This window comes from Gopherus flavomarginatus, chromosome 1, assembly GCF_025201925.1.
Source record: "Gopherus flavomarginatus isolate rGopFla2 chromosome 1, rGopFla2.mat.asm, whole genome shotgun sequence".
Lineage (NCBI taxonomy): Eukaryota > Metazoa > Chordata > Testudines > Testudinidae > Gopherus > Gopherus flavomarginatus.
In genome coordinates, this window is record NC_066617.1 from 121,180,848 (window position 1) to 121,202,935 (window position 22,088).

At 40.8% G+C, this 22,088-nt stretch overlaps 2 protein-coding genes across 14 annotated transcripts in view; one reads left to right on the plus strand and one right to left on the minus strand.

The window, feature by feature from the left end:
• PTPRO (protein tyrosine phosphatase receptor type O) overlaps window positions 1-5,680 on the plus strand; it is a 207,796-nt gene extending 202,116 nt beyond the window's left edge. For 3 of the 5 annotated variants that reach the window (XM_050968172.1, XM_050968181.1, XM_050968162.1), the window contains 2 exons: window positions 2,319-2,439; window positions 3,885-5,680. In XM_050968172.1, the coding sequence (XP_050824129.1) occupies window positions 2,319-2,423 (105 nt within the window). In that variant the 3' untranslated portion in view covers window positions 2,424-2,439; window positions 3,885-5,680. The remainder of the gene's footprint in view (window positions 1-2,318; window positions 2,440-3,884) is intronic. The other 2 variants (XM_050968152.1, XM_050968200.1) reach the window with 2 other exon arrangements.
• Window positions 5,681-13,825: 8,145 nt separating this feature from the next.
• EPS8 (epidermal growth factor receptor pathway substrate 8) overlaps window positions 13,826-22,088 on the minus strand; it is a 225,423-nt gene continuing 217,160 nt past the window's right edge. For all 9 annotated transcript variants that reach the window (XM_050968357.1, XM_050968385.1, XM_050968349.1 and 6 more), the window contains one exon: window positions 13,826-15,013. In XM_050968357.1, coding sequence (XP_050824314.1) covers window positions 14,900-15,013 — 114 coding nt within the window. In that variant the 3' untranslated portion in view covers window positions 13,826-14,899. The remainder of the gene's footprint in view (window positions 15,014-22,088) is intronic.

Consider the following 22,088-nt stretch of genomic DNA (forward strand, 5'->3'; position numbering starts at 1 on the left):
CAAGGTGTCATCCATTTCTGTGTTTGCCAGCCCTGACCTCTTCAGGTTTTTAATTTTTAAATTAGAGTGGAATTTCCTAGTCTTTATAAAGATGTATCCATACAGGCCACTAGGTGTCAGTGTAATTTAAGAGCAGACAGAACGGATCAGTTAGAGCTGTGTGAACCTTTCATTACAAAACTCGAAACCGCACATAGCTCACCTGGTTTCATGTTTCCTTCCAAACTGGAAACTTGGTCATGATTCCGTGAACAGTTTACAAACTGAATGAACCCCAGGTGATCTTAGAGGTGAGTTGAGCCTGAATCAAAACCCAGGATCCCAGGTTAATGGATGTTTGAAATCCAGTTAGATTTGACATCTGAATTTTGAGCTGGCATCATAAGGTATATGTGCACCTGGGGATGAAAAACATATGGTTAGCCTGGGTCAGCTGACTTGGGCACATGGGGCTCAAAAATTGCTGTGTAGACATTCAGGAGCAGGCTGGAGCCCAAGCTCTGGGACTCGTGGAGGGTCAGCTAACCCAGACCAGCCATAGACGTGCTGCAGGGCTTATATCCCTGTGCAGATGTTTCCATATTTGTAAGGAGCTGAACCAAATCCCAGAGTCTGAACAACTTTGGGGAGGAAATATGAAATCCAAACCTCAATTTTGTGGCATAAAGCCATCTCAGACCTCTTAGTCAGTCAGTCTGTGCCAGGTTCTGAGTGAGTGTTCCCTTTCTGCACAAGGTCTGGAGAAGGATTGATGGTTTTTTCAAGTTTTGCTGCCATGTATGTTGGAATGAGATTAATTGATGAGGTTTAGAATTCAAGGTGAAATGCATTATTATTCAGAGGTCCCAATTAAAGATCAAGGCAACATTGTGCTTAATACTGTACACGCATACAATGAAACATGGCCCTTGCCTCACTCTTCTTATAGTGTAAGTAATTTGGTGGTTGATAATCCCAAAGTAATTACATGAATATATAGATAAATAAATACTATGTGAACCCAAACCATCAGTTTTTAGGTGTTTATTGTGATGAGTCACAAGTTATAAATGCACACACATAGAAACCCACCAAGTATGGCTTTTATTTGCCTAAATATAAGGAGTATGATGCCTTAAGATTTAAGGGCATAATATATTTTCAAGAAATAAGAATATAAGGATTTTTTACAGAAGCTCCTCTATATACTAAAATACTTCCAAAATTACACACAGAAGAATTGCTTCACATGCCCCAAAATGCAGCTATGGCCAGGGGAAATGTAGCAGTTATTCAACAGTGCCCTCCAGAGTTATCAGACAGGTTGCAATTGCAGGGGCAATTTAGGATGGTAGAATACAATTACCCAGTTGTAAATTGGCTAGCACCGTGAGGTTAACATAACTATTCTTGCAAACTGTGCCAAGGATCTTGTAATACCTTCAGTTTTCCATTTCCCCAACAAGGCCCCTCTTACCACAGTAGGGCATTACTACCGCAGAGTGGGGAGAGCCACCTACAGAATTGCCAGTGCTGCTGCTTGTATCTGGATTTTCCTTTGATGCCTTCCCCTCAAGTACTGACAATGCTTAGTTTGTGGGATCTGACAAAACAATAGCCAAGAGGGTATGGGGGCTAATAGAGTACAAAGCCAGAAGGGACCACCGTGATAATCTAGTCTGACCTGCTGCATAACACAGGCCTTAGAATTTCCCTGAATTAATTCCTGTTTGAACTAGAGCATCTCATTTAGGGGGGAAAAATCCAATCTTGATTTAAAAATGAGCAGTGATGGAGAAGCCCCACAATCCTTGGTAAATTGTTCCAAAGGTTGATAACGCTCCCTGTTAAAAATGTGTCCCTTATTTACTGTCCAAATTTATCTAGCTTCAACTTCCAGTCCTTGAATCTTGTTATACCTTTGTCTGCTCAATAGAAGAGCCCTCTAGTATTAAATAATAACAGACCTGACCCCTTCCTCACTTATATCTTCATACATTTTATTGCCTTACATACTTCATGATTCCCATTAGGAGACAGCACCATTCTCCAGATGTCATAAATTCAGTCAACAGCACTACAGTCTATTAATTATTCAGTTAATTAAGAAGAGTCAATAATAGTGACACGGGCAGTTCTGATGAGCTTTATGCTTCCACAGGTATTGTATACTCTAATTTCTTGAATGGGGTCGCAGATATACAGCCAACATACTAATAACTACAGATATATTATTTAAGAATCTGCATGCAGACGATTGTTATCAATGTTACTTTATTGACCAGGTTTACCAAGCTATATTAGGAGCAAAAATATATATGTTTGGTCTTTTCTCCCAGGAACAATACATTTTTATTCACCAGTGTGTGCAGTTGATGTGGCTAAAGAAGAAACAGCAATTCTGCATCAGTGATGTCATATATGAGAATGTCAGCAAGTCCTAGTTCAGAATCACAGGTGGTACGTATGACAGCGCCACCCTTCAGTTTATAATCTCAGTTGTCTGGTAGCAACTGATGAAATTAATGTTTTACATCAGGATCTTCATTCTACCTTTTCCCATACTCCCCAGAATTCTACCTTAGGGTTCAAGCTTTCCATGCCTGGTCTCCTGTCCCCTCCCTTCCCCCTGTGCCTCAGTGGTGGTGGGGGTAGTGTGTGCAGAGAATGAGAGGGAAATCCCTTTAGCTGTTTGCGTTAGCATGGAATGATAAATCTCACGTTTCTCAGCATTTTCAGACCTTTTTGGCTCACCAATCTTTTAATTAAAAAAAAAAACCAAAAAAGCTGAATAAAACCCTCTCCCGGCTTTTCACATAAATGGTCCTGATGAGGTTGCTGCACTTTCCTAAGGTTAAAGGGGAAATTTAAAAATCAAAAAGTTATGAGGGGTTGTCATCAGTCACTCACAAGTGTGTGTTCAATCACTTGTCATCTACCAACTGCCAAATTATCATGGCCAACTGAACCCCTTCCCCTCCCTCTAGTTGCCTTATCCCAGCACCCGGGCTGCTGCAGACACGTGGCAGCAAGAGTAAAAGCTCAGGAACTTTGAACCTGCTATGGAAGCAGTCCGAAGTTGCTACCCGCACTAACACTGAGCAACTTAATGGTTAATACAGACATCTTAAGTACATTTTTGAAGTGCAACAGGCAAAACAATTACAAAACCAAAATGTGCCGTCAAACTGCCGCCAGGCAGTATGGCCCCCGGACTCAAAATGTTGGGAGTTCTTTTCCCAGCATTGCCATTGATTCACTTTGCATTTTTAGGTGCATCAGTTAGCAACTGCATGCCTCAGTTTCCCCATCGGTAAAACTGAGTTAATGATACCTTGTAAAGCACGTTGAGCTATATGGCTAGTATGGCTAGCCTGTGCTATGTAAGTGTTTGTTTGATTATACAAGTATCATACAAACTTTGGACCCTGTCTCCCCCTCTACTCCCCAAATCGTTCCTTTTTCTCTCCTTCCATTTCTCCTGTCAGGTCAGCCAGACTCTTGTCCCCAGTGTATTTTTCTTTAAATTGTGTTTCCAACTGAACTGGGGGGTGAGGGGGAGAAGCTGGGATTCTTTTAAACATGCATGCGTACAAATAATTAATAATCCAGGAACAGAAACCATGGCCAATATTATGAAAAGTGACTAGTGATTTTGGGTACCTCTATTTTTAGGTGCCTTACTTGATTTATAAAAGGGAGTTGCTGAACACTCTCTGAAAATCAGGCCCCATTAAGGTTTATCAAGTTTTGCACCCAATATCACTTGTGAGTTTTCAACATATTGCCTGTCCTGGATTTTTGTTCCCTCCCTTCCTATACAGAGCTTTGGGTAAAACTAAAACTAAATAGCAAATGTTGTGTATCATTTTCAAACAGGATCCATTTGCTTTGTTTTCTTCCAGGTGAGACCATGAAGTACACCCATCTTCCCTTGCTTCAGATTTTTTTTATTGTTTGTTTGTTTGTTTGTTTGAACTGCTAGCTGTTTTTCCATGGAAGGCCACTGCTTTGCAGTATATGGACAATAAAAGAAAGATACTTTAAATTTTAGAAGCACTGGGGAGACTTAGCCTTAAAGAGCCTGCAGTGTCTTTTGGACTGTTTAATTTCTGGACATTTTTTAAATACTGGACCAAATTCAACTAAAACAACAGGATGGAAAAGATACTATATGTGCATAAAATACAGTACTCCTGAAAGGTTGGGGGATTTTTGTTTTTGTTTTTTGTTTTAAGTTTTTCTGTGCAGATTGGTGGGCTTAAGGTAAAAAGCAAGTGCAATATTTAACGGCTGAATCTGAATGAAGAAGAGTTTTCTTCATGTTTCACTGGTCTGTGTTTAAGTCCATAAGAGAACAGGCATTGTTAGTATCTAATAATACCTCACTAGTGAATACGAGGCATGTACAAACATGAAGGATTGTGGATTTTGTGAAGAGGAAATGGGATATTGATTTGACTATGTTTACAGCAGCACAGTGGTTCTGTGCTTCAGTGGAGTAGGGAGAATACAGTACCCAGGGAGCTTTAGAAACCCTCCTAAAATCCAAACAGTATAGCTCAAGGCTAGCGTAGAACACCTATATTAGAAAACTTCTGTTGGTCTGGTTCTTGATTGTGCTCCTAATTAAACAGCAGGATTGTTCCTCTGGTTACTCTTTTCAGTAATGCCCCCATCACTTACAATTTTTTTTTAAGATTGAAGCTAATGAAAGCGCAGAAGAGTTTAGAGTACCTTTAGACTCTCTTGCTGTAGCATTTAGCAGTCTATGGTGCCTATACTCTTGAATTTGTTCTTTTTAATTATTATTATTTTCTAAAATATAATAGCCCTGTGTAAAAATGTGAAGCTGATTCATGTTGAGAAAAAAATAGTTGCTGTAATGAATGCAGCATCACCTCTCTGATGAGCTGGGAATTCATGGAGATGTGAAATGAGGGTTTTGGCATGCTAAAGAAATTGTATGGGTTTGTTACCAGGATGTTGTCAAAGCATCGGTATTGATTCCTGCAGGGACTTTGGGGTTGGGTTTTTGTTGTTTGTTTGGGTTTTTTTGCTATCAGTTTTATTTCTAGTCAGCATATTTATGATATGTTATATTCCTTTTGGCTTTGTATAATTCCGGTACATCGTTGTATATTGTGACATGGATGCTTTCAGATTTGATGTTGATGGCATTTTTGTAACCTGTTGCTTTGTGTCACTTCATTGAAAGTTAGAGGCAATGGTACTCCAATGTAAAAAAAAAAAAGTGAACTGAAAGTAAACACGTTGAATTACTTACCTGTGAAAATGACACTGTGAGCAAGGCTGCTGCTTTTCCCACCTGGGATCTCTCTACCCTTGTATCTGTGCACCACAGCTCAGCAACTGTTCAAAGGCCTGAGAATTTAGGACCATCTTTTTGGATGCTATATTGGCATAGATCTGTTCCCCTCTCCAAAAGTAAATTGGGTACTTGTGAAAGGGTTCCAGAGCCACTGAAAGCTACACCCTCTGATCACTGAATGGGTGGCAGCAGCTCTACTTCCCCCCCATATTTCCTACCCATGTCTTTCCGTCCTGTCATGGACGGATCACCTCTATGGGCCAACAAGTTAGTTCCGTCTCCACTTCTGTATCACTTATATGGTGATGCCACTCAGTTAAGAGTTGGAATGTAACCACCATTTTTTTTTAATTGGCCTCTTGCACCAGCATTAAATACCCAGCTTGATAGTCCTGGAGACCGAAATCCTGTCTTCATGGACAGAACTGGTAACTGCTCAGGCTACAACCATGCAAGCTGCTTCTACTGCCCCACCAATGTGCCTCAGCCTTGAGCTGGAGTGCTCACCTCTGTGCCACAAATAACAAGGGTGCCATTTTCTCTAGGATGGCTATTGCACAAAGGCCAGCCAGAAGACAGTCAGTCTCTCTTCACCTGAGCCTAATTCAGAATCATAAAGTAGTACTAAAATCCCCAGAGCCAGGCAGCCCTTGCCACAGTCTGTATTTCTGTATATATTTCAAGCCTTCCTGTCATATCTAAGAATGGCCATACTGGCTCAGACGAAAGTTCCATCTAGCCCAGTATCCTGTTTACCGACAGTGGCCAATGCCAGGTGCCCCAGAGGGAGTGAACCTAACAGGTAATGATCAAGTGATCTCTCTCCTGCCATCCATCTCTACCCTCTGACAAACAGAGGCTTGGGACACCATTCCTTACCCATCCTGGCTAATAGCCATTAATGGACTTAACCTCCATGAATTTATCCAGTTCTCTTTTAAATGCTGTTACAGTCCTAGCCTTCACAACCTTCTGAGGCAAGGAGTTGCACAAGTTCCTTTTATTTGTTTTAAACCTGCTGCCCATTCATTTCATTTGCTGGCCCCTAGTTCTTGTATTATTGGACTAAGTAAATAACTTTTCCTTACCTACTTTCTCCACATCACTCATAATTTTATATACCTCTATCATATTCCGCCCCTTGGTCTCCTCTTTTCCAAACTAAAAAGTCCTAGCCTCTTTAATCTCTCCCCATACGGGCTCCCTTTCCAAACCCCTAATCATTTTAGTTGCCCTTCTCTGAACCACTTCTAGTGCCAGTATATCTCTTTTGAGATGAGACCACATCTGTACGCAGTATTCAAGATGTGGGCGTACCATCAAATTATATAGGGGCAATAATATATTCTCTGTCTTATTCTCTATCCCCTTTTTAATGATTCCTAACATCCTGTTTGCTTTTTTGACTGCCTCCGCACACTGTGTGGACATCTTCAGAGAACTATCCATGATGACTTCAAGATCTTTTTTCTGATTCGTTGTAGCTAAATTAGCCCCCATCATATTGTATGTATGGTTGGGGTTATTTTTTCCAATGTGCATTACTCTACATTCATCCACATTCAATTTCATTTGCCATTTTCTTGCCCAATCACTTAATTTTGTGAGAACTTCTTGAAGTTCTTCACAGTCTGCGTTGATACTAACCTGCTCAAGATAGTTAAGACCATCTGCAGACTTTGCCACCTCACTGTTCACCCCTTTCATCAGATCATTTATGAATAATTTGAATAGGACTGGTTTTAGGACTAACCCTTGGGGAACACTACTAGTTACCCCTCTTCATTCTGAGAATTTACCATTTATTCCTACCCTTTGTTCCCTGTCTTTTTAACCAGTTCTCAATCCATGAAAGGACCTTCCCTTTTATCCCATGACAACTTAATTCATGTAAGAGCCTTTGGTGAGGGACCTTGTCAGAGGCTTTCTGGAAATCTAAGTATACTATGTCCACTGGATTCCTCTTGTCCACATGTTTGTTGACCCCTTCAAAGAACTCTAATAGATAATTAATAGGACATGATTTCCCTTTACCAAAACCATGTTGACTTTTGCCCAACAATTTATGTTCTTCTATGTGTCTGACAACTTTATTCTTTACTATTGGTTCAACTAATTTGCCCGGAACTGACGTTAGACTTACTGGTCTATAATTGTTGGGATCACCTCTACAGCCCTTTTAAAATATTGGCGTTACATTAACTATCTTCCAGTCATTGGGTACAGAAACCGATTTAAAGGACAGGTTCTACACCATAGTTAATAGTTCCACAACTTCACATTAGCATTCTTTTAGAACTCTTGGGTGAATTCCATCTGGTCCTGGTGACTTGTTAATGTTAAGTTTATCAATTAATTCCAAAAACTCCTCTAGTGAGACTTCAATCTGTGACAGTTCCTCAGATTTGTCACCTACAAAAGCTGGCTCAGGTTTGGGAATCTCCCTAACATCCTCAGCCATGAAGACTGAAGCAACGAATACATTTAGTTTATCATCTTTAAGCACTCCTTTTGCATCTCGATCATCCAAGGGTCCCACTGGTTGTTTGGCAGGTTTCCTGCTTCTGCTGTACTCAAAAAACATTTTGTTACCTTTTGAGTTTTTGGCTAGCTGTTCTTCAAACTCCTCTTTGGCTCTTCTTTTTACACTTAGTTTTGCAGTGTTTATGCTCCTTTCTATTTACCTCACTAGGATTTTGACTTTCACTTTTGAAAAGATGCCTTATCATCTCTCACTGCTTCTTTTACATGGTTGTTAAGCCATGGTGGCTGTTTTTCAGTTCTTCTACTGTGTTTCTTAATGTGGGGTATACATTTAAGTTGGGCCTCTATTATGGTGTCTTTTAAAAGCATCTGTGCAGCTTGCAGGGATTTCACTTTAGTCACTGTACCTTTTAATTTGTTTAGCTAACCCCCTCATTTTTGCATAGTTTCCCTTTTTTAAATTAAATGCCACAATGCTGGGCTGTTGAGATCTTCTTCCCACCACAGGGATGTTAAATGTTGTTATATTATTGTCACTATTTCCAAGTGGTCCTGTTATAGTTACCTCTTGGACCAGCTCCTGTGCTCCACTCAGGACTAAATAGAGAGTAAGTTACCTCTCCCCTTGAGGGTTCCTGTACCAGCTGCTTCAAGAAGCAAGCAGTCAAAGTACCAAAATTTTGTCTCTGCATTTCCTCCCAAGGTGACATGTTCCCAGTCAATATGGGAATAATTAGAAATCCCCCACTATTATTTGGTTCTTAATTTTGATAGCCTCTCTAATTTCCCTTAGCATTTCATCATCACTATCACTGTCCTGGTCAGGTGGTCAATAATAGCTCCTTAATGTTATATTCTTATTAGAGTATGAAATTACTATCCATAGAGATTCTATGGAACATGTGGATTCACTTAAGATTTTTACTTCATTTGATTCTACATTTTCTTTCACAAATAGTGCCACTCCCGCACCGCATCACCTGTTCTGTCCTTCGGATATATTTTGTACCCTAGAATGATTGTGTCCCATTGATTGTCCTCAGTCCACCAGGTTTCTGTGGTGCCTATTATATCAATATCCTCCTTTATCACGAGGCACCCTAGTTCACCCATCTTATTTAGACATTTAGCATTTGTGTACACGCACTTTAAAAACTTGTCACTGTTTGTCTGCCCTTTTCTGATGTGTCCGCTTCTTTATGTGAATGTTTCTCATCTGATCTGGCCCTTACGTTATCCTCTGCTCCTGACTATTGATAGAGATTCTCTAGGTTATAGACTCTCCTCTAAGAGAAGTCTCTGTCTGATCCATGTGCTCCTCTGGAGCATGATAGCTTCCCCACATCTCCTAGTGAAGTTCAAACAAACACTCAGTACTTGGCTCTTAGGATTTTCAGTTGCCACATTGGAGATGGGGCTGGCATCAAAGTTTGGATCCAGGTTTGGATTGCAGCTTCCACTCCATCACAAAGTACAGGGGTGTTTGGCACAGCCTATTCGTCCTACTCGACTTTAGAGTAAAGAAGATCTTGTAAACTAGAGTTATGGTCCATGCACTTTTAGAAATAGATCATCAGTGTAGTGGTTTCAGTATACACCTATATACCATACACACTAAGCATAAGCATTGCTTTACAATCAATGGGAGGAAAACAACTGTGGTGATTTCATTCTGTTGGAAGTGTTAAGTTTCAATCAGAGCAGTAATGTGTATAAAGTATCTGTTTTAGGCCTAGCTTATGTGAGGTTGTAGAATAGACTTTGAGTTTGAGGCCAGAGCTGTGTGAGGCTGAATGGCAGAAATAACTGGTCAAATCGAACCTTGTGGCTGTTTTATTCATTTTTTTGCTGTCGCTGTCCATTGCCCACTGATTCTCTAGATTCTCCATTTTGAAACAGAGATTAATTCATTCTAAAGCATCACAGCAAAGATGGATGTTATAACACACCACAGATTGGACAGGATATGACTGTAGACTGCACCCCATAATTAACCAATCACCACCATTTCTGCAAATATACAGGCTCCACACCTGCTTGATTTAAGCAGAGGTTTATATAAAAGCCAAAGAGGTATTTAAAGGTTGACCTGATATTTTCTTTTTGGTAATTAGTACAGGTTAGAAGTGGTCATGATGATCTTCCTACAAGCTGCCTCTCATTTTCATTATGTGCAAGATGGTGGTAGATATTATGGAGGCTTCTGATACCCTGTTCTTCCCTCTAAACCTCAGAAAAGCTGTAATTCCAATGTAGGGTGCTCCATTATCAGGCACTAGGGCCTCACTGAGGTGAATCTGAGAAAAGCCGGTGTTCAGCTACCACAGCCATGTCCAACTTTCTTCCTTGCAGGGTAGACTGCTAAACTCCAGAGATTGCATGAGAACATTTTTAGAAGAGTGCAGAGGGTAGAAGGTTCTTTCCCTCCCTCCAGTGAACAGGACCCTGCCCCAGCCCCAGCTCAAGGGATGGGCCTATTGTGACTTAAGGGCACAGTCACTTCTAGCAGAGTAAAGTGGTGAATATAAAACTTACATTGTTTGAAACAGTCAATTCAAACTTTAGTGTTTATAAAACTCAAAGATAAGCCAAATAAGCTACCAGAAGACTAATAGATTTGGAGGTATCATCTTTCACATAGCTCATTAAATATACAGTTGGTGACAATATAAAGTGCAAAATTGTGATTTTGGTTCAAAACCTTTAACGTGTATCTCATCATGTGTTCAGCTTAATTTTTCAGTCAAAGCAAAACAAATGTGGTTTGGGTTCTTATTGTAAACCAACCCTAGAGCAACTCTCAATTCACTGCAGGTTTGCAAATCTCTCTCAAACGCAGTGTTGTAATGAAAAGTGGTAAATTGTTTGATTTGAGTTTAGATCACTTTAGTACTGCTGTAGAGGATCTATAGTGGCAGTGTTGTACTTCCCATGCACTGCCACCAGGTGTTCTGTACCAGACCTATCTCAGAAGTGCTGTAAATGGATTGGCTGTGTTCCAGAACCAGAGCGGGAGCTATGTTAGCCATACTAAACACGGGCATCACTGAACTAGGTGGTAAAGTACTGTCTAAGCATAAGGGGGCCTAGGAGTGAGAAACAATTCCTTAACCTTGCCACACTACTTAGAGCAGATGAAGTTGCACATGGTCTTAGAAGAAGATGCAATGAATTTCTGCTTAAGACTTAAAAGCCATGGCAAGGGCTGATTTTTGGCTTATGTCCCTTGCGGTGCCCTAGTTTTTAATTAAGAAAGGAACAGCAGGTGCAAAGTTACTAAATTTCAATTCAAATCATCACTGTATATACGACAGACTCATAGTTCAAATAGTTTTGATGAATAGTGCTTAATCTTGTGTTTGACCTCCTTTCCCAAATCAATCAACCCACCTACTCAAATAAGCCTTAACAGTCCCTCCTATGGAAGTTTTAAAGGAGCCTGTGTGAAAACAAGCTCTCATTCACCCAACCTACCATGGTTACTTTACTTTTAGCAGCTTCGCTGTTTCTATGTTGTGCAAATGCTGTAGTAGAGATACAGTCAAGTTCTTTGGGCCCACATTCTAACAGCCATCAGAATTTAAGGAATTGCAGCTTACAAAGAAAAAAAGATAAAACCTGCAACACCACTCATGAGAAATAGCAACACAAGAGCTATAGTCTGCTAATGTTGATATTCTCCTGCTGCAACAGTAGTACAACATAAATGGAGCAACTATTAAAATCATCCAAATTCTATGGATGGGTGAGAAATTAATGAATATAGGGGATCAAATAACATTGAGCACCCATAAGCATGCAAACGCATACTTGATAGCTTAAAGAGATACACATTGGGATTTTCCTCGTGTACTGTACATACACACAACCCTACTTTGTGCACTGCATACATAAACATGCATGCCCCTCGGAAAGGTGGGCCTGATTAGCTCCTCATTCAAACTCAGCAGGCACCAAGCAACTGTTCAATAGCAACCTTGGTAATTTGCCAGACCAATATTTTTTTTATCGACCTGTTATGCTGTTGGCCTTACTCCTGAGCAAAGTCCAGTGCTGCTTGTTTCAATATGGCTATGCATGCAGGCAAGTTGAAAACCAGTCGCTTGTTCACAAACATCCCTCTTAAATGACAATTTGCCTTTGTAAACATGTTCTTTTGTGAGAAACAAATACTTACACCAGTCATGTTTGTTTGTCTTGGCTTCTCTCCTGTCATCTTAAAAGCAGTGAGGCCTCACTCCAGAAAAGTCCTTAAAGCGTGTACCTAAGCCCATCCCTGGTCAGCAAATGAACCTCCTTAACTTTCAAGCATGTGCTTAATTCCTACTGAAAGCAAAGGAAGGCCAGCGCATGCTTCAGTGTTTTCCTGCCTTGAGTTTGTCTAACAAATCAGTGTTTTCAGTGTACACTGCTACTGTGTAGCCTGCATCTATGATTTGCCCCTAAAATTAAAGACTGGAGTCTAAATTCTCCAAAGCACAGTTACAATAAAAACATAAATCTGTTATAAATCACCACTTTTCCTGAGCCAAGGGCTGTTTGTAACATTTCAGTTGAAATACTAGGTAACCTCTTTCACTGTGTGAACACGATGAACTCACTGTGAAGTTTCAAAGTGGTTTTCTTTTGCCTCGCTCTCCCTAGGGCAAAGTGAGTGGACATGACAGTCAGCTGTTAAGTGGGCAAGTCCCCAGAAAACTTTTACATCTTCAGAGTAATTTTAGCAAAAGCAGATAAATGCAATGCAGCTTTCAGTCTGCTATGCAGAGAACACATGGGCACTTTAATTTAGCATAGATAATGCCATACAATTACAGCTTGCAGTTGTGTGGGGATCAGCTATTCAGTTTGCTCATTTCTTGTCCCCTAAACAGCATGTGGATGATTTTTTCCTCAAATATTTCCATAGACGTCATTGTTGTGGCCTCCTTCCAACCTATAAGCAGCCACCATAGTAAAAGGAGGATTATGCAGTTTATTCCTTTCCTCTCCAAGTATGTCTTCAGTGCACTAAAACATGCAGCTGGACCATGTCAGCTCACTTGGGCTATAAAATTGCAGTGTAGATGTTCAGGTTGTGACTGGATCTTGGGTTCTGAGACTGAAGAGGGGAGGGCTCAAGTCTGAAGTCAAACATCGATACTGCAATTGTACAGCCTGCAAGCCAGCTCCTGGTCAGCTGACAGAAGCCAGCTGCAGGTGTTTTACTGTAGTGTAGCCATAGACTCAGCACCCAGAACAGTGTTCCCTCTCTCTCATGGCAGACATTTCCTTTTGACCAAAAGGAAATCAGTCCATAAGTGATCAGATAAACTTGAGGACGGATATGAAACCTAAACGTAAACTTGTGATTGCCATCAATTAGGAGGCTATAACTGTTCTGTGCCATTTTACAGTAGTGAACATTCTTCAGTTTCCAAAGACTGACCTAAAAATTTTACTGCTCTTATCTGCTGGAAGCTTTGTGTTTGATGTAAAATAAGCAAGGGGCAAGAGTATTTTGTCAGTCATTCATTGCCCACAAGAGAACACCTACACTAGGATGACATTTCTTGGACAAAGACCAGGAAACCTGCACTATTGTAGAAGACTAGGGTACCGTCAGTGTGTTGAGTTAAAAACACACAGGGGTTTGTGTTTAGAGATCTGGTCAAGGTGACTCATTGTGCTAAGATTGGTAGTTCTATGCTATAATGCTAAATGACAAAGACTTTGCCTGCATAAAATAGTTTTGTGCAGCCATTCAGGGACATTCCCGCAATACCTTGTGTTCTCCATTCTTGAAGATGACTGCATTTGAGTGACAAGCGTAGACGCTATTTACATTTAATACACACACAGCAAAAGCATTTATAAGGTACTTTGGGATGAATGGCATTATTAGGATGTGGGCTTATGAAGAATGGAGCACTGATTACAAAAATTACATATTTATTTTTCTAGTATGTATATAAAGAACATACTCTAAGCACAAAATCTGGAATGGTTCCTAGCCTCAACTCCCTTTTTGTAACAACAAAGATACAACTGTTTAACATACATCAAACACTGTTTATTGCAGACTTTCAGCTGAATCATGTGAAAAAGGCACTATGAAAATTAATGAAACTAGATGATGAAATCTTTCTAAATGACGTGTCAGTCTTTATACATGTGAAACAATAGAACATTTTGTGACAAAAATTGTGTTTCCAAAAATAACATTTGCTGGAAAGTGTTTTTCCCTGCTTTGGAATCAAGAATATTTCAAAAGATTAAATTTATACATGAATGTTTTTTTTTTTTTTTTTACATACAGAAAATTTGACATTTAGGATCAACACACACAAAAAGAGAGTCTAGATTACATTGTCCTTTTGACTAGTTTAGTTATCAACAAAAATGCAAGTCTATTTAAAAAAAATACTGTGAATACCGTTATGGCTATCAAAAGCAGGTCTGACCACCTTTGTAAGCTGACTTGTGTGTTAATGTTTTCTATTTATTCCTGTGTAATAGTATCGTTCAAAACCAGTGAAACAGAAATAAAATCAAAGTACAGAATATATTCTCTTGCTATCAACAGCTTCATTAGTAATAAAACGCCTTGCACGAAGTACAAGAAAAATTCAGCCTATGTTCCGAAGGCTTGAACTGCTGTTTGCATTCTAAACATTTCGTCTTTGATTGCTGGCATCAAGAACTTTTAAATAAATCTGAACATCCTGCTGTTCAGAGCATGAGACTGAGACAAAAGGAGTGAATCACAGACTACAGCGACAGAGGGAATTTAAACTCTTATATTACTGAAGGCCAAGTATGTTTTACTGCTGGCTCAGCTTCACTGGAATAAATCAAAAGCAGCAACGTGTTTCTGATTATCCACAAAGAGCATGAAATGGTTAATTCCACAAGGCTAAAACTCATGTTTGGGTGTAAGGGTTTTCTCGAGTGCCAAGAATGTCCAGCAGTGGGTGCTTCTGTCAAGTCCAGTTGCATGGTTTCTTTATGGCAACAAGTTATGTCTACAAAATAATAATAAATCAGACATTCCCCTTCATTGCTTCCTAAAACAAAGCTTGATGGAATAATGCCAAGGACAATGGGATTAAAAGGAAAAGACATTCAGTGACTACTTCCCTCATCAAAAGATTCCACTCCTGAATCTGAGGCAGCTGCACTAATTTTTTCTTGTCGTCTTCTCATGATTTCCTGTAGTTCTGAGCTACCATTGTTAGCCTAAAAATGAAAAGGAGAAAACAAGTTAATTTGTGGTTTCAGCAACAGGATAAGGCTTTTCAGTCAAGATTTTAATAAGACAGAGGACTTAACATTAGGTCTCAAATCCACATTTAGACCCTGATATGTAAAGTGGCCCATTCAGGACAGCACTTAAGTGATGTCCTACACAGTGAGGAACTTATCTATATTCTTAAATGCTTTCCTGAAGGAGGGTTGTAGGCTTCTAAATAAGTTCAGCCTGATTTTCAGTACTGCTGAGCATCCTCAGCTCTCACTGATGTCAACAAAAGCTATTCAGTACTCAGGGATGAAACCCTGACCTCAGTGAAGTCAATAGGTGTTTTGCCATTGACTTCGAGGGGCCAGGATTTCATCCTTTTTGCCTAAATTTATTTAGGAGCTTAAGGCCTCAATCCTGCAACCTGTTTAATTTTACATGCACAGTACCACTGAAGTCAATGGCCAACAAGTTTAGGCTTGAAATTAAGAAGAAAGTCTCTAACCATTAGAGGAGTGAATTTCTGAAACAGCCTTATAAGGGGAGCAGTGGGGTCAAAAAACCTAACTGGCTTCAAGACTGAACTTGATACGTTTATGGAGAGGATGGTGTGATGAGACTGCCTACAATGGCATGTAGCCAATCTGCAACTTCTAGCAGCAAATGTCTCCAATGGCCGGTGATGGGACACTAGATGGGGAGGGCTCAGAGTTATTATAGATAATTCTTTCCCAGGTATCTGGCTGATGTGTCTTGCCCGCAAGCTCAGGGTCTAACTGTTCTCCATATTTGGAGTTGGGAAGGCATTTTCCCCCAGGTCAGATTGGCAGAGACCTTGAGGGCTTTTTGCCTTCCTCTGCAGCATGGGGCACGTTTAAACTAGTATAAATGGTGGATTTTCAGTAACTTGATGTTTTTAAATGGTGATTTGAGCACTTTTTGGTAACTCATCCAGAGGTTATGGGTTTATTACAGTAGTGGGTGGGTGAGGTTCTCTGGCCTGCAATGTGCAGATCAGACTAGATCATCATAATGGTCCCTTCAAACCATAAAGTCTATGAATCTATGCATATGTGCAAAGTTGAACACACACAAGTGTCTGCAGGATTGGAACCTAAACAGAAGCCCCACTTTATACAGCAGGTAAAATGCGTAAATAAACATGGATTTAGCACTTATCACAGTGCAGTTACAACTGATCCATGTTATCTAACCAACCCAAATAATGTTGCCTGAGAAGCAATTTCAATGAAGTTAAAAAATTATGTTCTTACCATTCTACATTTATGGAGAAACTAGAGCAAATCTCTGTGTTTCTCTTCTGCGTACAGACCATTTGGTAATTTGAATGAAGTCATTAGCATGCAAGCATACATGCTGGAAACTTCCACATTGTATATTACATTGGATAAGATTAGTAGATTACACAGTTGGATACAAACCCACTATTTATCTAGCTTTGTAACAAAATCACCTTAAGAACTAGGAGAATCTTAACCTTCCTCATCACTGATAGGAAGTCTGCATCATATGAGGCTAGCAACAGTTTCCTTATGCAAAGGATAGGTAAACAATTCTTCAGTTGGTTCTTAATTATAGCTTTTTACAATTTATGCCAAGTTAGTCTGATTACAGGGTATTATCCAATAAGCTATTTTGCATGAGCTAACTGCTGAGCAACATGATGTGCATATTAGAAAAATCAGGCATCATTTTCCACTTGGGTGGGGGGTGGGATGTCTAATTCATCTGTATCTAGGCATGTTCATAGTTCCCATTAAGGGAGATGTGAAAGGGAATCAACTGGAACATGGACCTCAAATGGTCCATTTTGGGGATAATCAGGAAAGTAGACAATGTAAAAGTATAACGTTTTGAACTTCTATACTGCTTTCAACAGAGGAATTAACACAAACATCATCCCTGCAAGGGAGGCAACTGTTATTAATCCCATGTTACAGACAGGGAAACGGAGACCCAGGCAGATGAAGGGCCAAGCAATTTTCAGGTGCACTAAGTTCATTTTGCATTGCATCAGTGGTGAAAACTGAACATAAGCTGTCTGAAGAAACCCCAGGAAAATTCTCTATGCAGAGGAGAATGTCTGACTAGCATAAAGCAGATGGATGCTGCCTACGGTGCCTGGTCCACGACCTCTAGCCATTGCCTTCTCTGCTGGAGTTACACTGCCTGGTGTGGGAAGTGGAGCGAGCAGGGGAGGGCTAGTTTTTGCTGGGCCCGATGCTCTGCATACCTTAAAGCTGACCACTTGAAGTATTTGTTAGCCTGAGGCTGGGCACAAAGACCCAGGGAGCTGTGATCAGCACCCCTTTCTCCACAATGCTTAAGTTTTGTATGGGCACAGTTGAGAGTTGAACTCAAAGTGATTTACCTAACTAAAGTCACTCGAGTCTGTAGCAAAGTCATGAACAAAACCCAGATCTCACAATTCCAGGCACTTTGCTTTGGGCAGAGAGCCATTCTTTTTACAGCATGCTGCTCAAGACCAGCAATTATACTTTCCTTTTTTTAGACTTTTTAAAAAGTTAAAAACAAATAGGAAAAAAAAGTTGATTCAATGTAACAAATTTTGTAAGAAACTATTTATCTCCCTCCAGGGGGAAAAACAATCCAGAACGTCATCTTCCCTTGATTTTCACTCTCTTTAGACCATGTTTATGTAGTGGCTGCAGAAAGCCCTAAAAATGTATGCTTTCTCTTCTACTTTTGAATTCTGGTTTAATTCAAAGGAGAGAATAGAGGTTTTCTCAGCACAGTCAGAGGTGGAGGACTGATCAAAAAATGTTCAGCAGAAGATAAAACAAAACAGACATTTAAATTATTGCACTTAGCATATTATTTTTCCTACAGGTGCAACTACTGAATTACAGTAGCCTAAGTTTGGGGCATTAGTTCACCGCTTAACTGAAGAATTAGCCATTACGCAGAGGTGGATTAAGGCAGGTTCCCTGAATCTGGTGCACAGATTCGGGAGCGCCCCTGCATCACAGAGAGGACCCGGATCAAGGAGCAGTCTTTGGACAAGCCTAGAGAGGAATTTGGGTGGATCCAGACTTAGGCCTGGTCCACACTACGCAGTTAAATCGATTTAAACAGCGTTAAATCGATTTAACACTGTACCCGTCCACACTATAATGCACTTTAAGGGCTCTTAAAATCGATTTCTGTACTCCTCCCCAACGAGAGGAGTAACGCCAAAATCGATATTACTATATCGATTTAGGATTAGTGTGGACGGAAATCAAAGTTATTGGCCTCATCATTTTACAGTAGCTACCCACAGTGCACCGCTCCAGAAATCGACGCTAGCCTCCGACCATGGACGCACACCACCGAATTAATGTGCCCTAGTGTGGACGCATAAAATCGATTTTATAATATCGGTTTTATAAAACCGGTTTTAGTTATTTCGATTTTATACTGTAGTGTAGACGTAGCCTTAGTCCAGCATGGGATGTTATTTGTACCTGCACTGACTTAAGAGAGTCAATTCATCTGATACACAGGTCACAAGTATTAGACACAGGATGCAAAATCTAGAGTACATGGAATCTAATAATCTGTTCTATATATTAGCTAGATCTGTATGGCTAAACTCATAACCCAATGACTATTCAGACATTCATAAAAATGAGTTAGTTGTGCTTACATAATCTATATGTCATGGGTTACATTGGTTTAACAATTTTACATGCCTCTATAAACTTATATTATTTGAACGGCTTCCAGTTTGAGTGATAAAGAAATATGTTATCTTTTAAGAACAAGACAGTTCATTTTTGCTAGCTGGTGTAAAGATAATGTTTCAGAAATGGCCACTGTCATTCATAATTGCAAGCAGACTTGCTTTCTGCAATTTAAGTAAGAACATGCTCTTGGAGGCAGGACCGACATGCACAGAAAAAAACATGCTCCTTCAGTGTGAGCAAAGGAGTGGGGGTTGGATGGGGCGGCAGGGGGCAGTCAGGAGCAGGGGTTCCAGGAGCAGTCAGGGGACGGGAAGCAGGGGTGGTTGGATGAGGTGGAGGTTCGGGGGGGGGGGCGTCAGGAATGAGAGGAGTAGTTGGATGGAGCAGTGGGAGTCCAGGGGCAGTCAGGGGACAGGGAGCAGAGGTGTGTGGATGGGGCAGGGGTCCCAGAGGGGCAGATGGGAGGTGGGGGCCAGGCCATGACCTCCTCCCCTAACCGGCCCTCCACATAATTTACAAAACCCGATGCGGCCCTCAGGCCAAAAAGTTTGCCTGCCCCTGGGTTAAAGCATCACATAGTCCAAAAAAAGACTAATTTTAATTTAATAAATTCAAAGTCAAATGATAAGGTGGAGACTGAATTTTAATTAAGTCTTTCAGAAACCAACAAAAAAGATCAACCGCCTTGTTAAACTTCCAATACCTACGTATTAACATTTGCAGATAATCTTAATAGACAAGCCTTGACCACTCAAATTCCTGCAGAATGAAGAAACAACAGAAACCAAAGGTGAGCGAAAAAAGCTCAGAACACAGAGGGAGAATGAGACTTCTACTAACCTGAGACATGTTTAATTTTCAAATTAACATCCACTGAGCACAAGAATATTTTCCTAGTTATATGCAACAAGACAGACCACATCTGCTCATAGTACATCTCCACAGTTAATTTAATACCCTATAGGACACCACCATGCCCACTGACAGCATCAATTATTAACACGGGGATTCCTTTCAAAATCAGTGTTTAAGTCTCCTGTTTCCTTGACTGCCTCCATCAAGCCAGTATTGTACCCACTTTGTAACAACTGTGAGGTGTGTGGAAGTCTACAGTTGTGTTATTCATATGCCAAGTGTCTGAATCATCTCGTGTAATAAACATGAAACAGTAACTCCTCACTTAAAGTTGTCCTGGTTAACGTCGTTTCGCTGCTGATCAATTAGGGAACATGCTCGCCTAAAGTTGTGCAATGCTCCCTTCTAACATTGTTTGGCAACCGCCTGCTTTGTCCGCTGCTTGCAGAAAGAGCAGCCCCTTGCAACTAGCTGGGGGGTGGTGGGCTTGGAACCAGGGTGGATCAGCAGCCTCCCATCAGCTCCCTGCTCTGCAGTCGCCCAGCAGGCGATCCGTTGAAGGCTATCAATTGCTGGCAGTTCAGCTGTTCCTCCCCCCACTGCTATGTGCTGCTCCTGCCCTCTGCCTTGGAACTGCTCCCCGAGACTCCTGCTTGCTGTGCAGGGGGCAAAGGGGGGCTAATGTCAAGGTGTCCCCCCCCACTCCTGCACCCCGCTTACCCCTTCTCCCAGTAGAGCAGGGAGGGGACACTGATGGAGAGAGACAGAGTGCTTGGGGCAGCAGCTGCTGTCTCAACTTCCTGATCCACTTAAAAAGACAATGCACTTAAGAGTGGGTCAGCTTACTTAAAAGGACAGTGTGCATTTCTCTCTCTCCCCCTCACACACAAGGTGTGTGTCTGTCTCTGTCTGCTATGCTGTCTCTCCTCCCTCATGTTCGTGATGCCTTGTGTGAGAGGCTACATTAACAACAATGTGTTAACCCTTGAGGGCTCAGCCGAGTGCTAGTTCATCATTTAGCAGCAAGGCATTCCCTGGGAAATATCCCTCCCTCTTCCACTCTCTAACTTCACCACCTCAACCAAGCGTCACAATCATCATATCATTTACATTAATTCTTATGGGGAAATTGGATTTGCCTAACATTGTTTCGCTTAAAGTCACATTTTTCAGGAACATAACTACAATGTTAAGAGAGGAGTTACTGTATTTTAAAACTGGGTATGTTTCTTTAGAGGATAATTTCCAAAACATATTGACATTAAAAAAGCCATTGTAAAAATAAATGTGGGTATAATTCATTTTAAGTAACTTATTCCCTCCCATATACATCCAAGTGGTTGAGAGTGGGGGGTTTGTTATATTCCAATAAAAGTACAGAAGCCATAGGCAAAGTAAGTAAAACACAAATACAATAGATGCAAACACAGTGGGCAAGGCATTCTTGCAGTATAATCATTCTGGTTGTGGCCATTTTCAAGTGCTGGACTGAGGGTGGAAGACTAAAATTACATAGAGTAGCAACAGTGCCTACTTGCTGATACTGCCCAGCTAATTTGCCTCAACCCTGAACTGGACAGTTCACCAGTTTCGGGTTTATATTTGGTCTCCATGGCTCATTCTGTTTTTTGCTTCTCTGCTGAGACTCCTTCCCAAAGTGGCAGCATTGGTAGTGGCATGCATGGCTCTGGTGACTGGTAAATGAACATTTCACCTCCAGGTTGCCAGTTCAAACAAGATGATGAAGATAGAGATTGGAAATCATTACTATCCAATGGATGTTTGGTTTCCTATGCCAAGTCAGCTGGTGGTATCAGCTCAGTCCAATCCAAGGGAAACAGGTATCACTGGACTTGATTTTCTAAAGTGCTGAGTACCCACAACTCTAACTGAGATAGGAATGCTTAGCACATCTGAAAACAGAAACACAGCACACAAGACCGCTAAGGACCTCCTGGGTCATCGAATCCAGTCCCCTGCTACTGTAGACAACCCCATCATGTAAACCTGTTCACAAACTTATCAAGCTCCATCTCAAAACTAGTTAGGTTGTTTGACCCCATTACTCTGATTGGAAGGCTCTTCCAGAACTTCACTCCTCTAGTGGTAAGAAACCTTCTTCTAATTTCCCATCTAAATTCATTCATGAGGTCTTCTGTCACAAAAAGCTGTTGTAAATGTCAAGCTTTATAAAGTTACAAATCATGGGGGAGTAGGGGAGGGGAGGGCATGTGTATAAACACACACAAATGAACCCTTATTCACCACCATTATCACATTTCTTAATCTTCAACTGATCCCTTCTAAGAAAGAATACATTCTTGATTATCTATGCAAAATGGCTGGCTATAAGCACACATTACCATCACTACAAAATGCATCCAGTCTGTCTGTCTTTCCAAACACTGTCCCACTAGTTGGTGGAATGTCATTGTGGGGAGAGCAGAGAAAGGAAGAATTTCAGTCTGTAATGGCTGAAGCCTGCTAGAGCAGTGGTTCTCAACCTTCC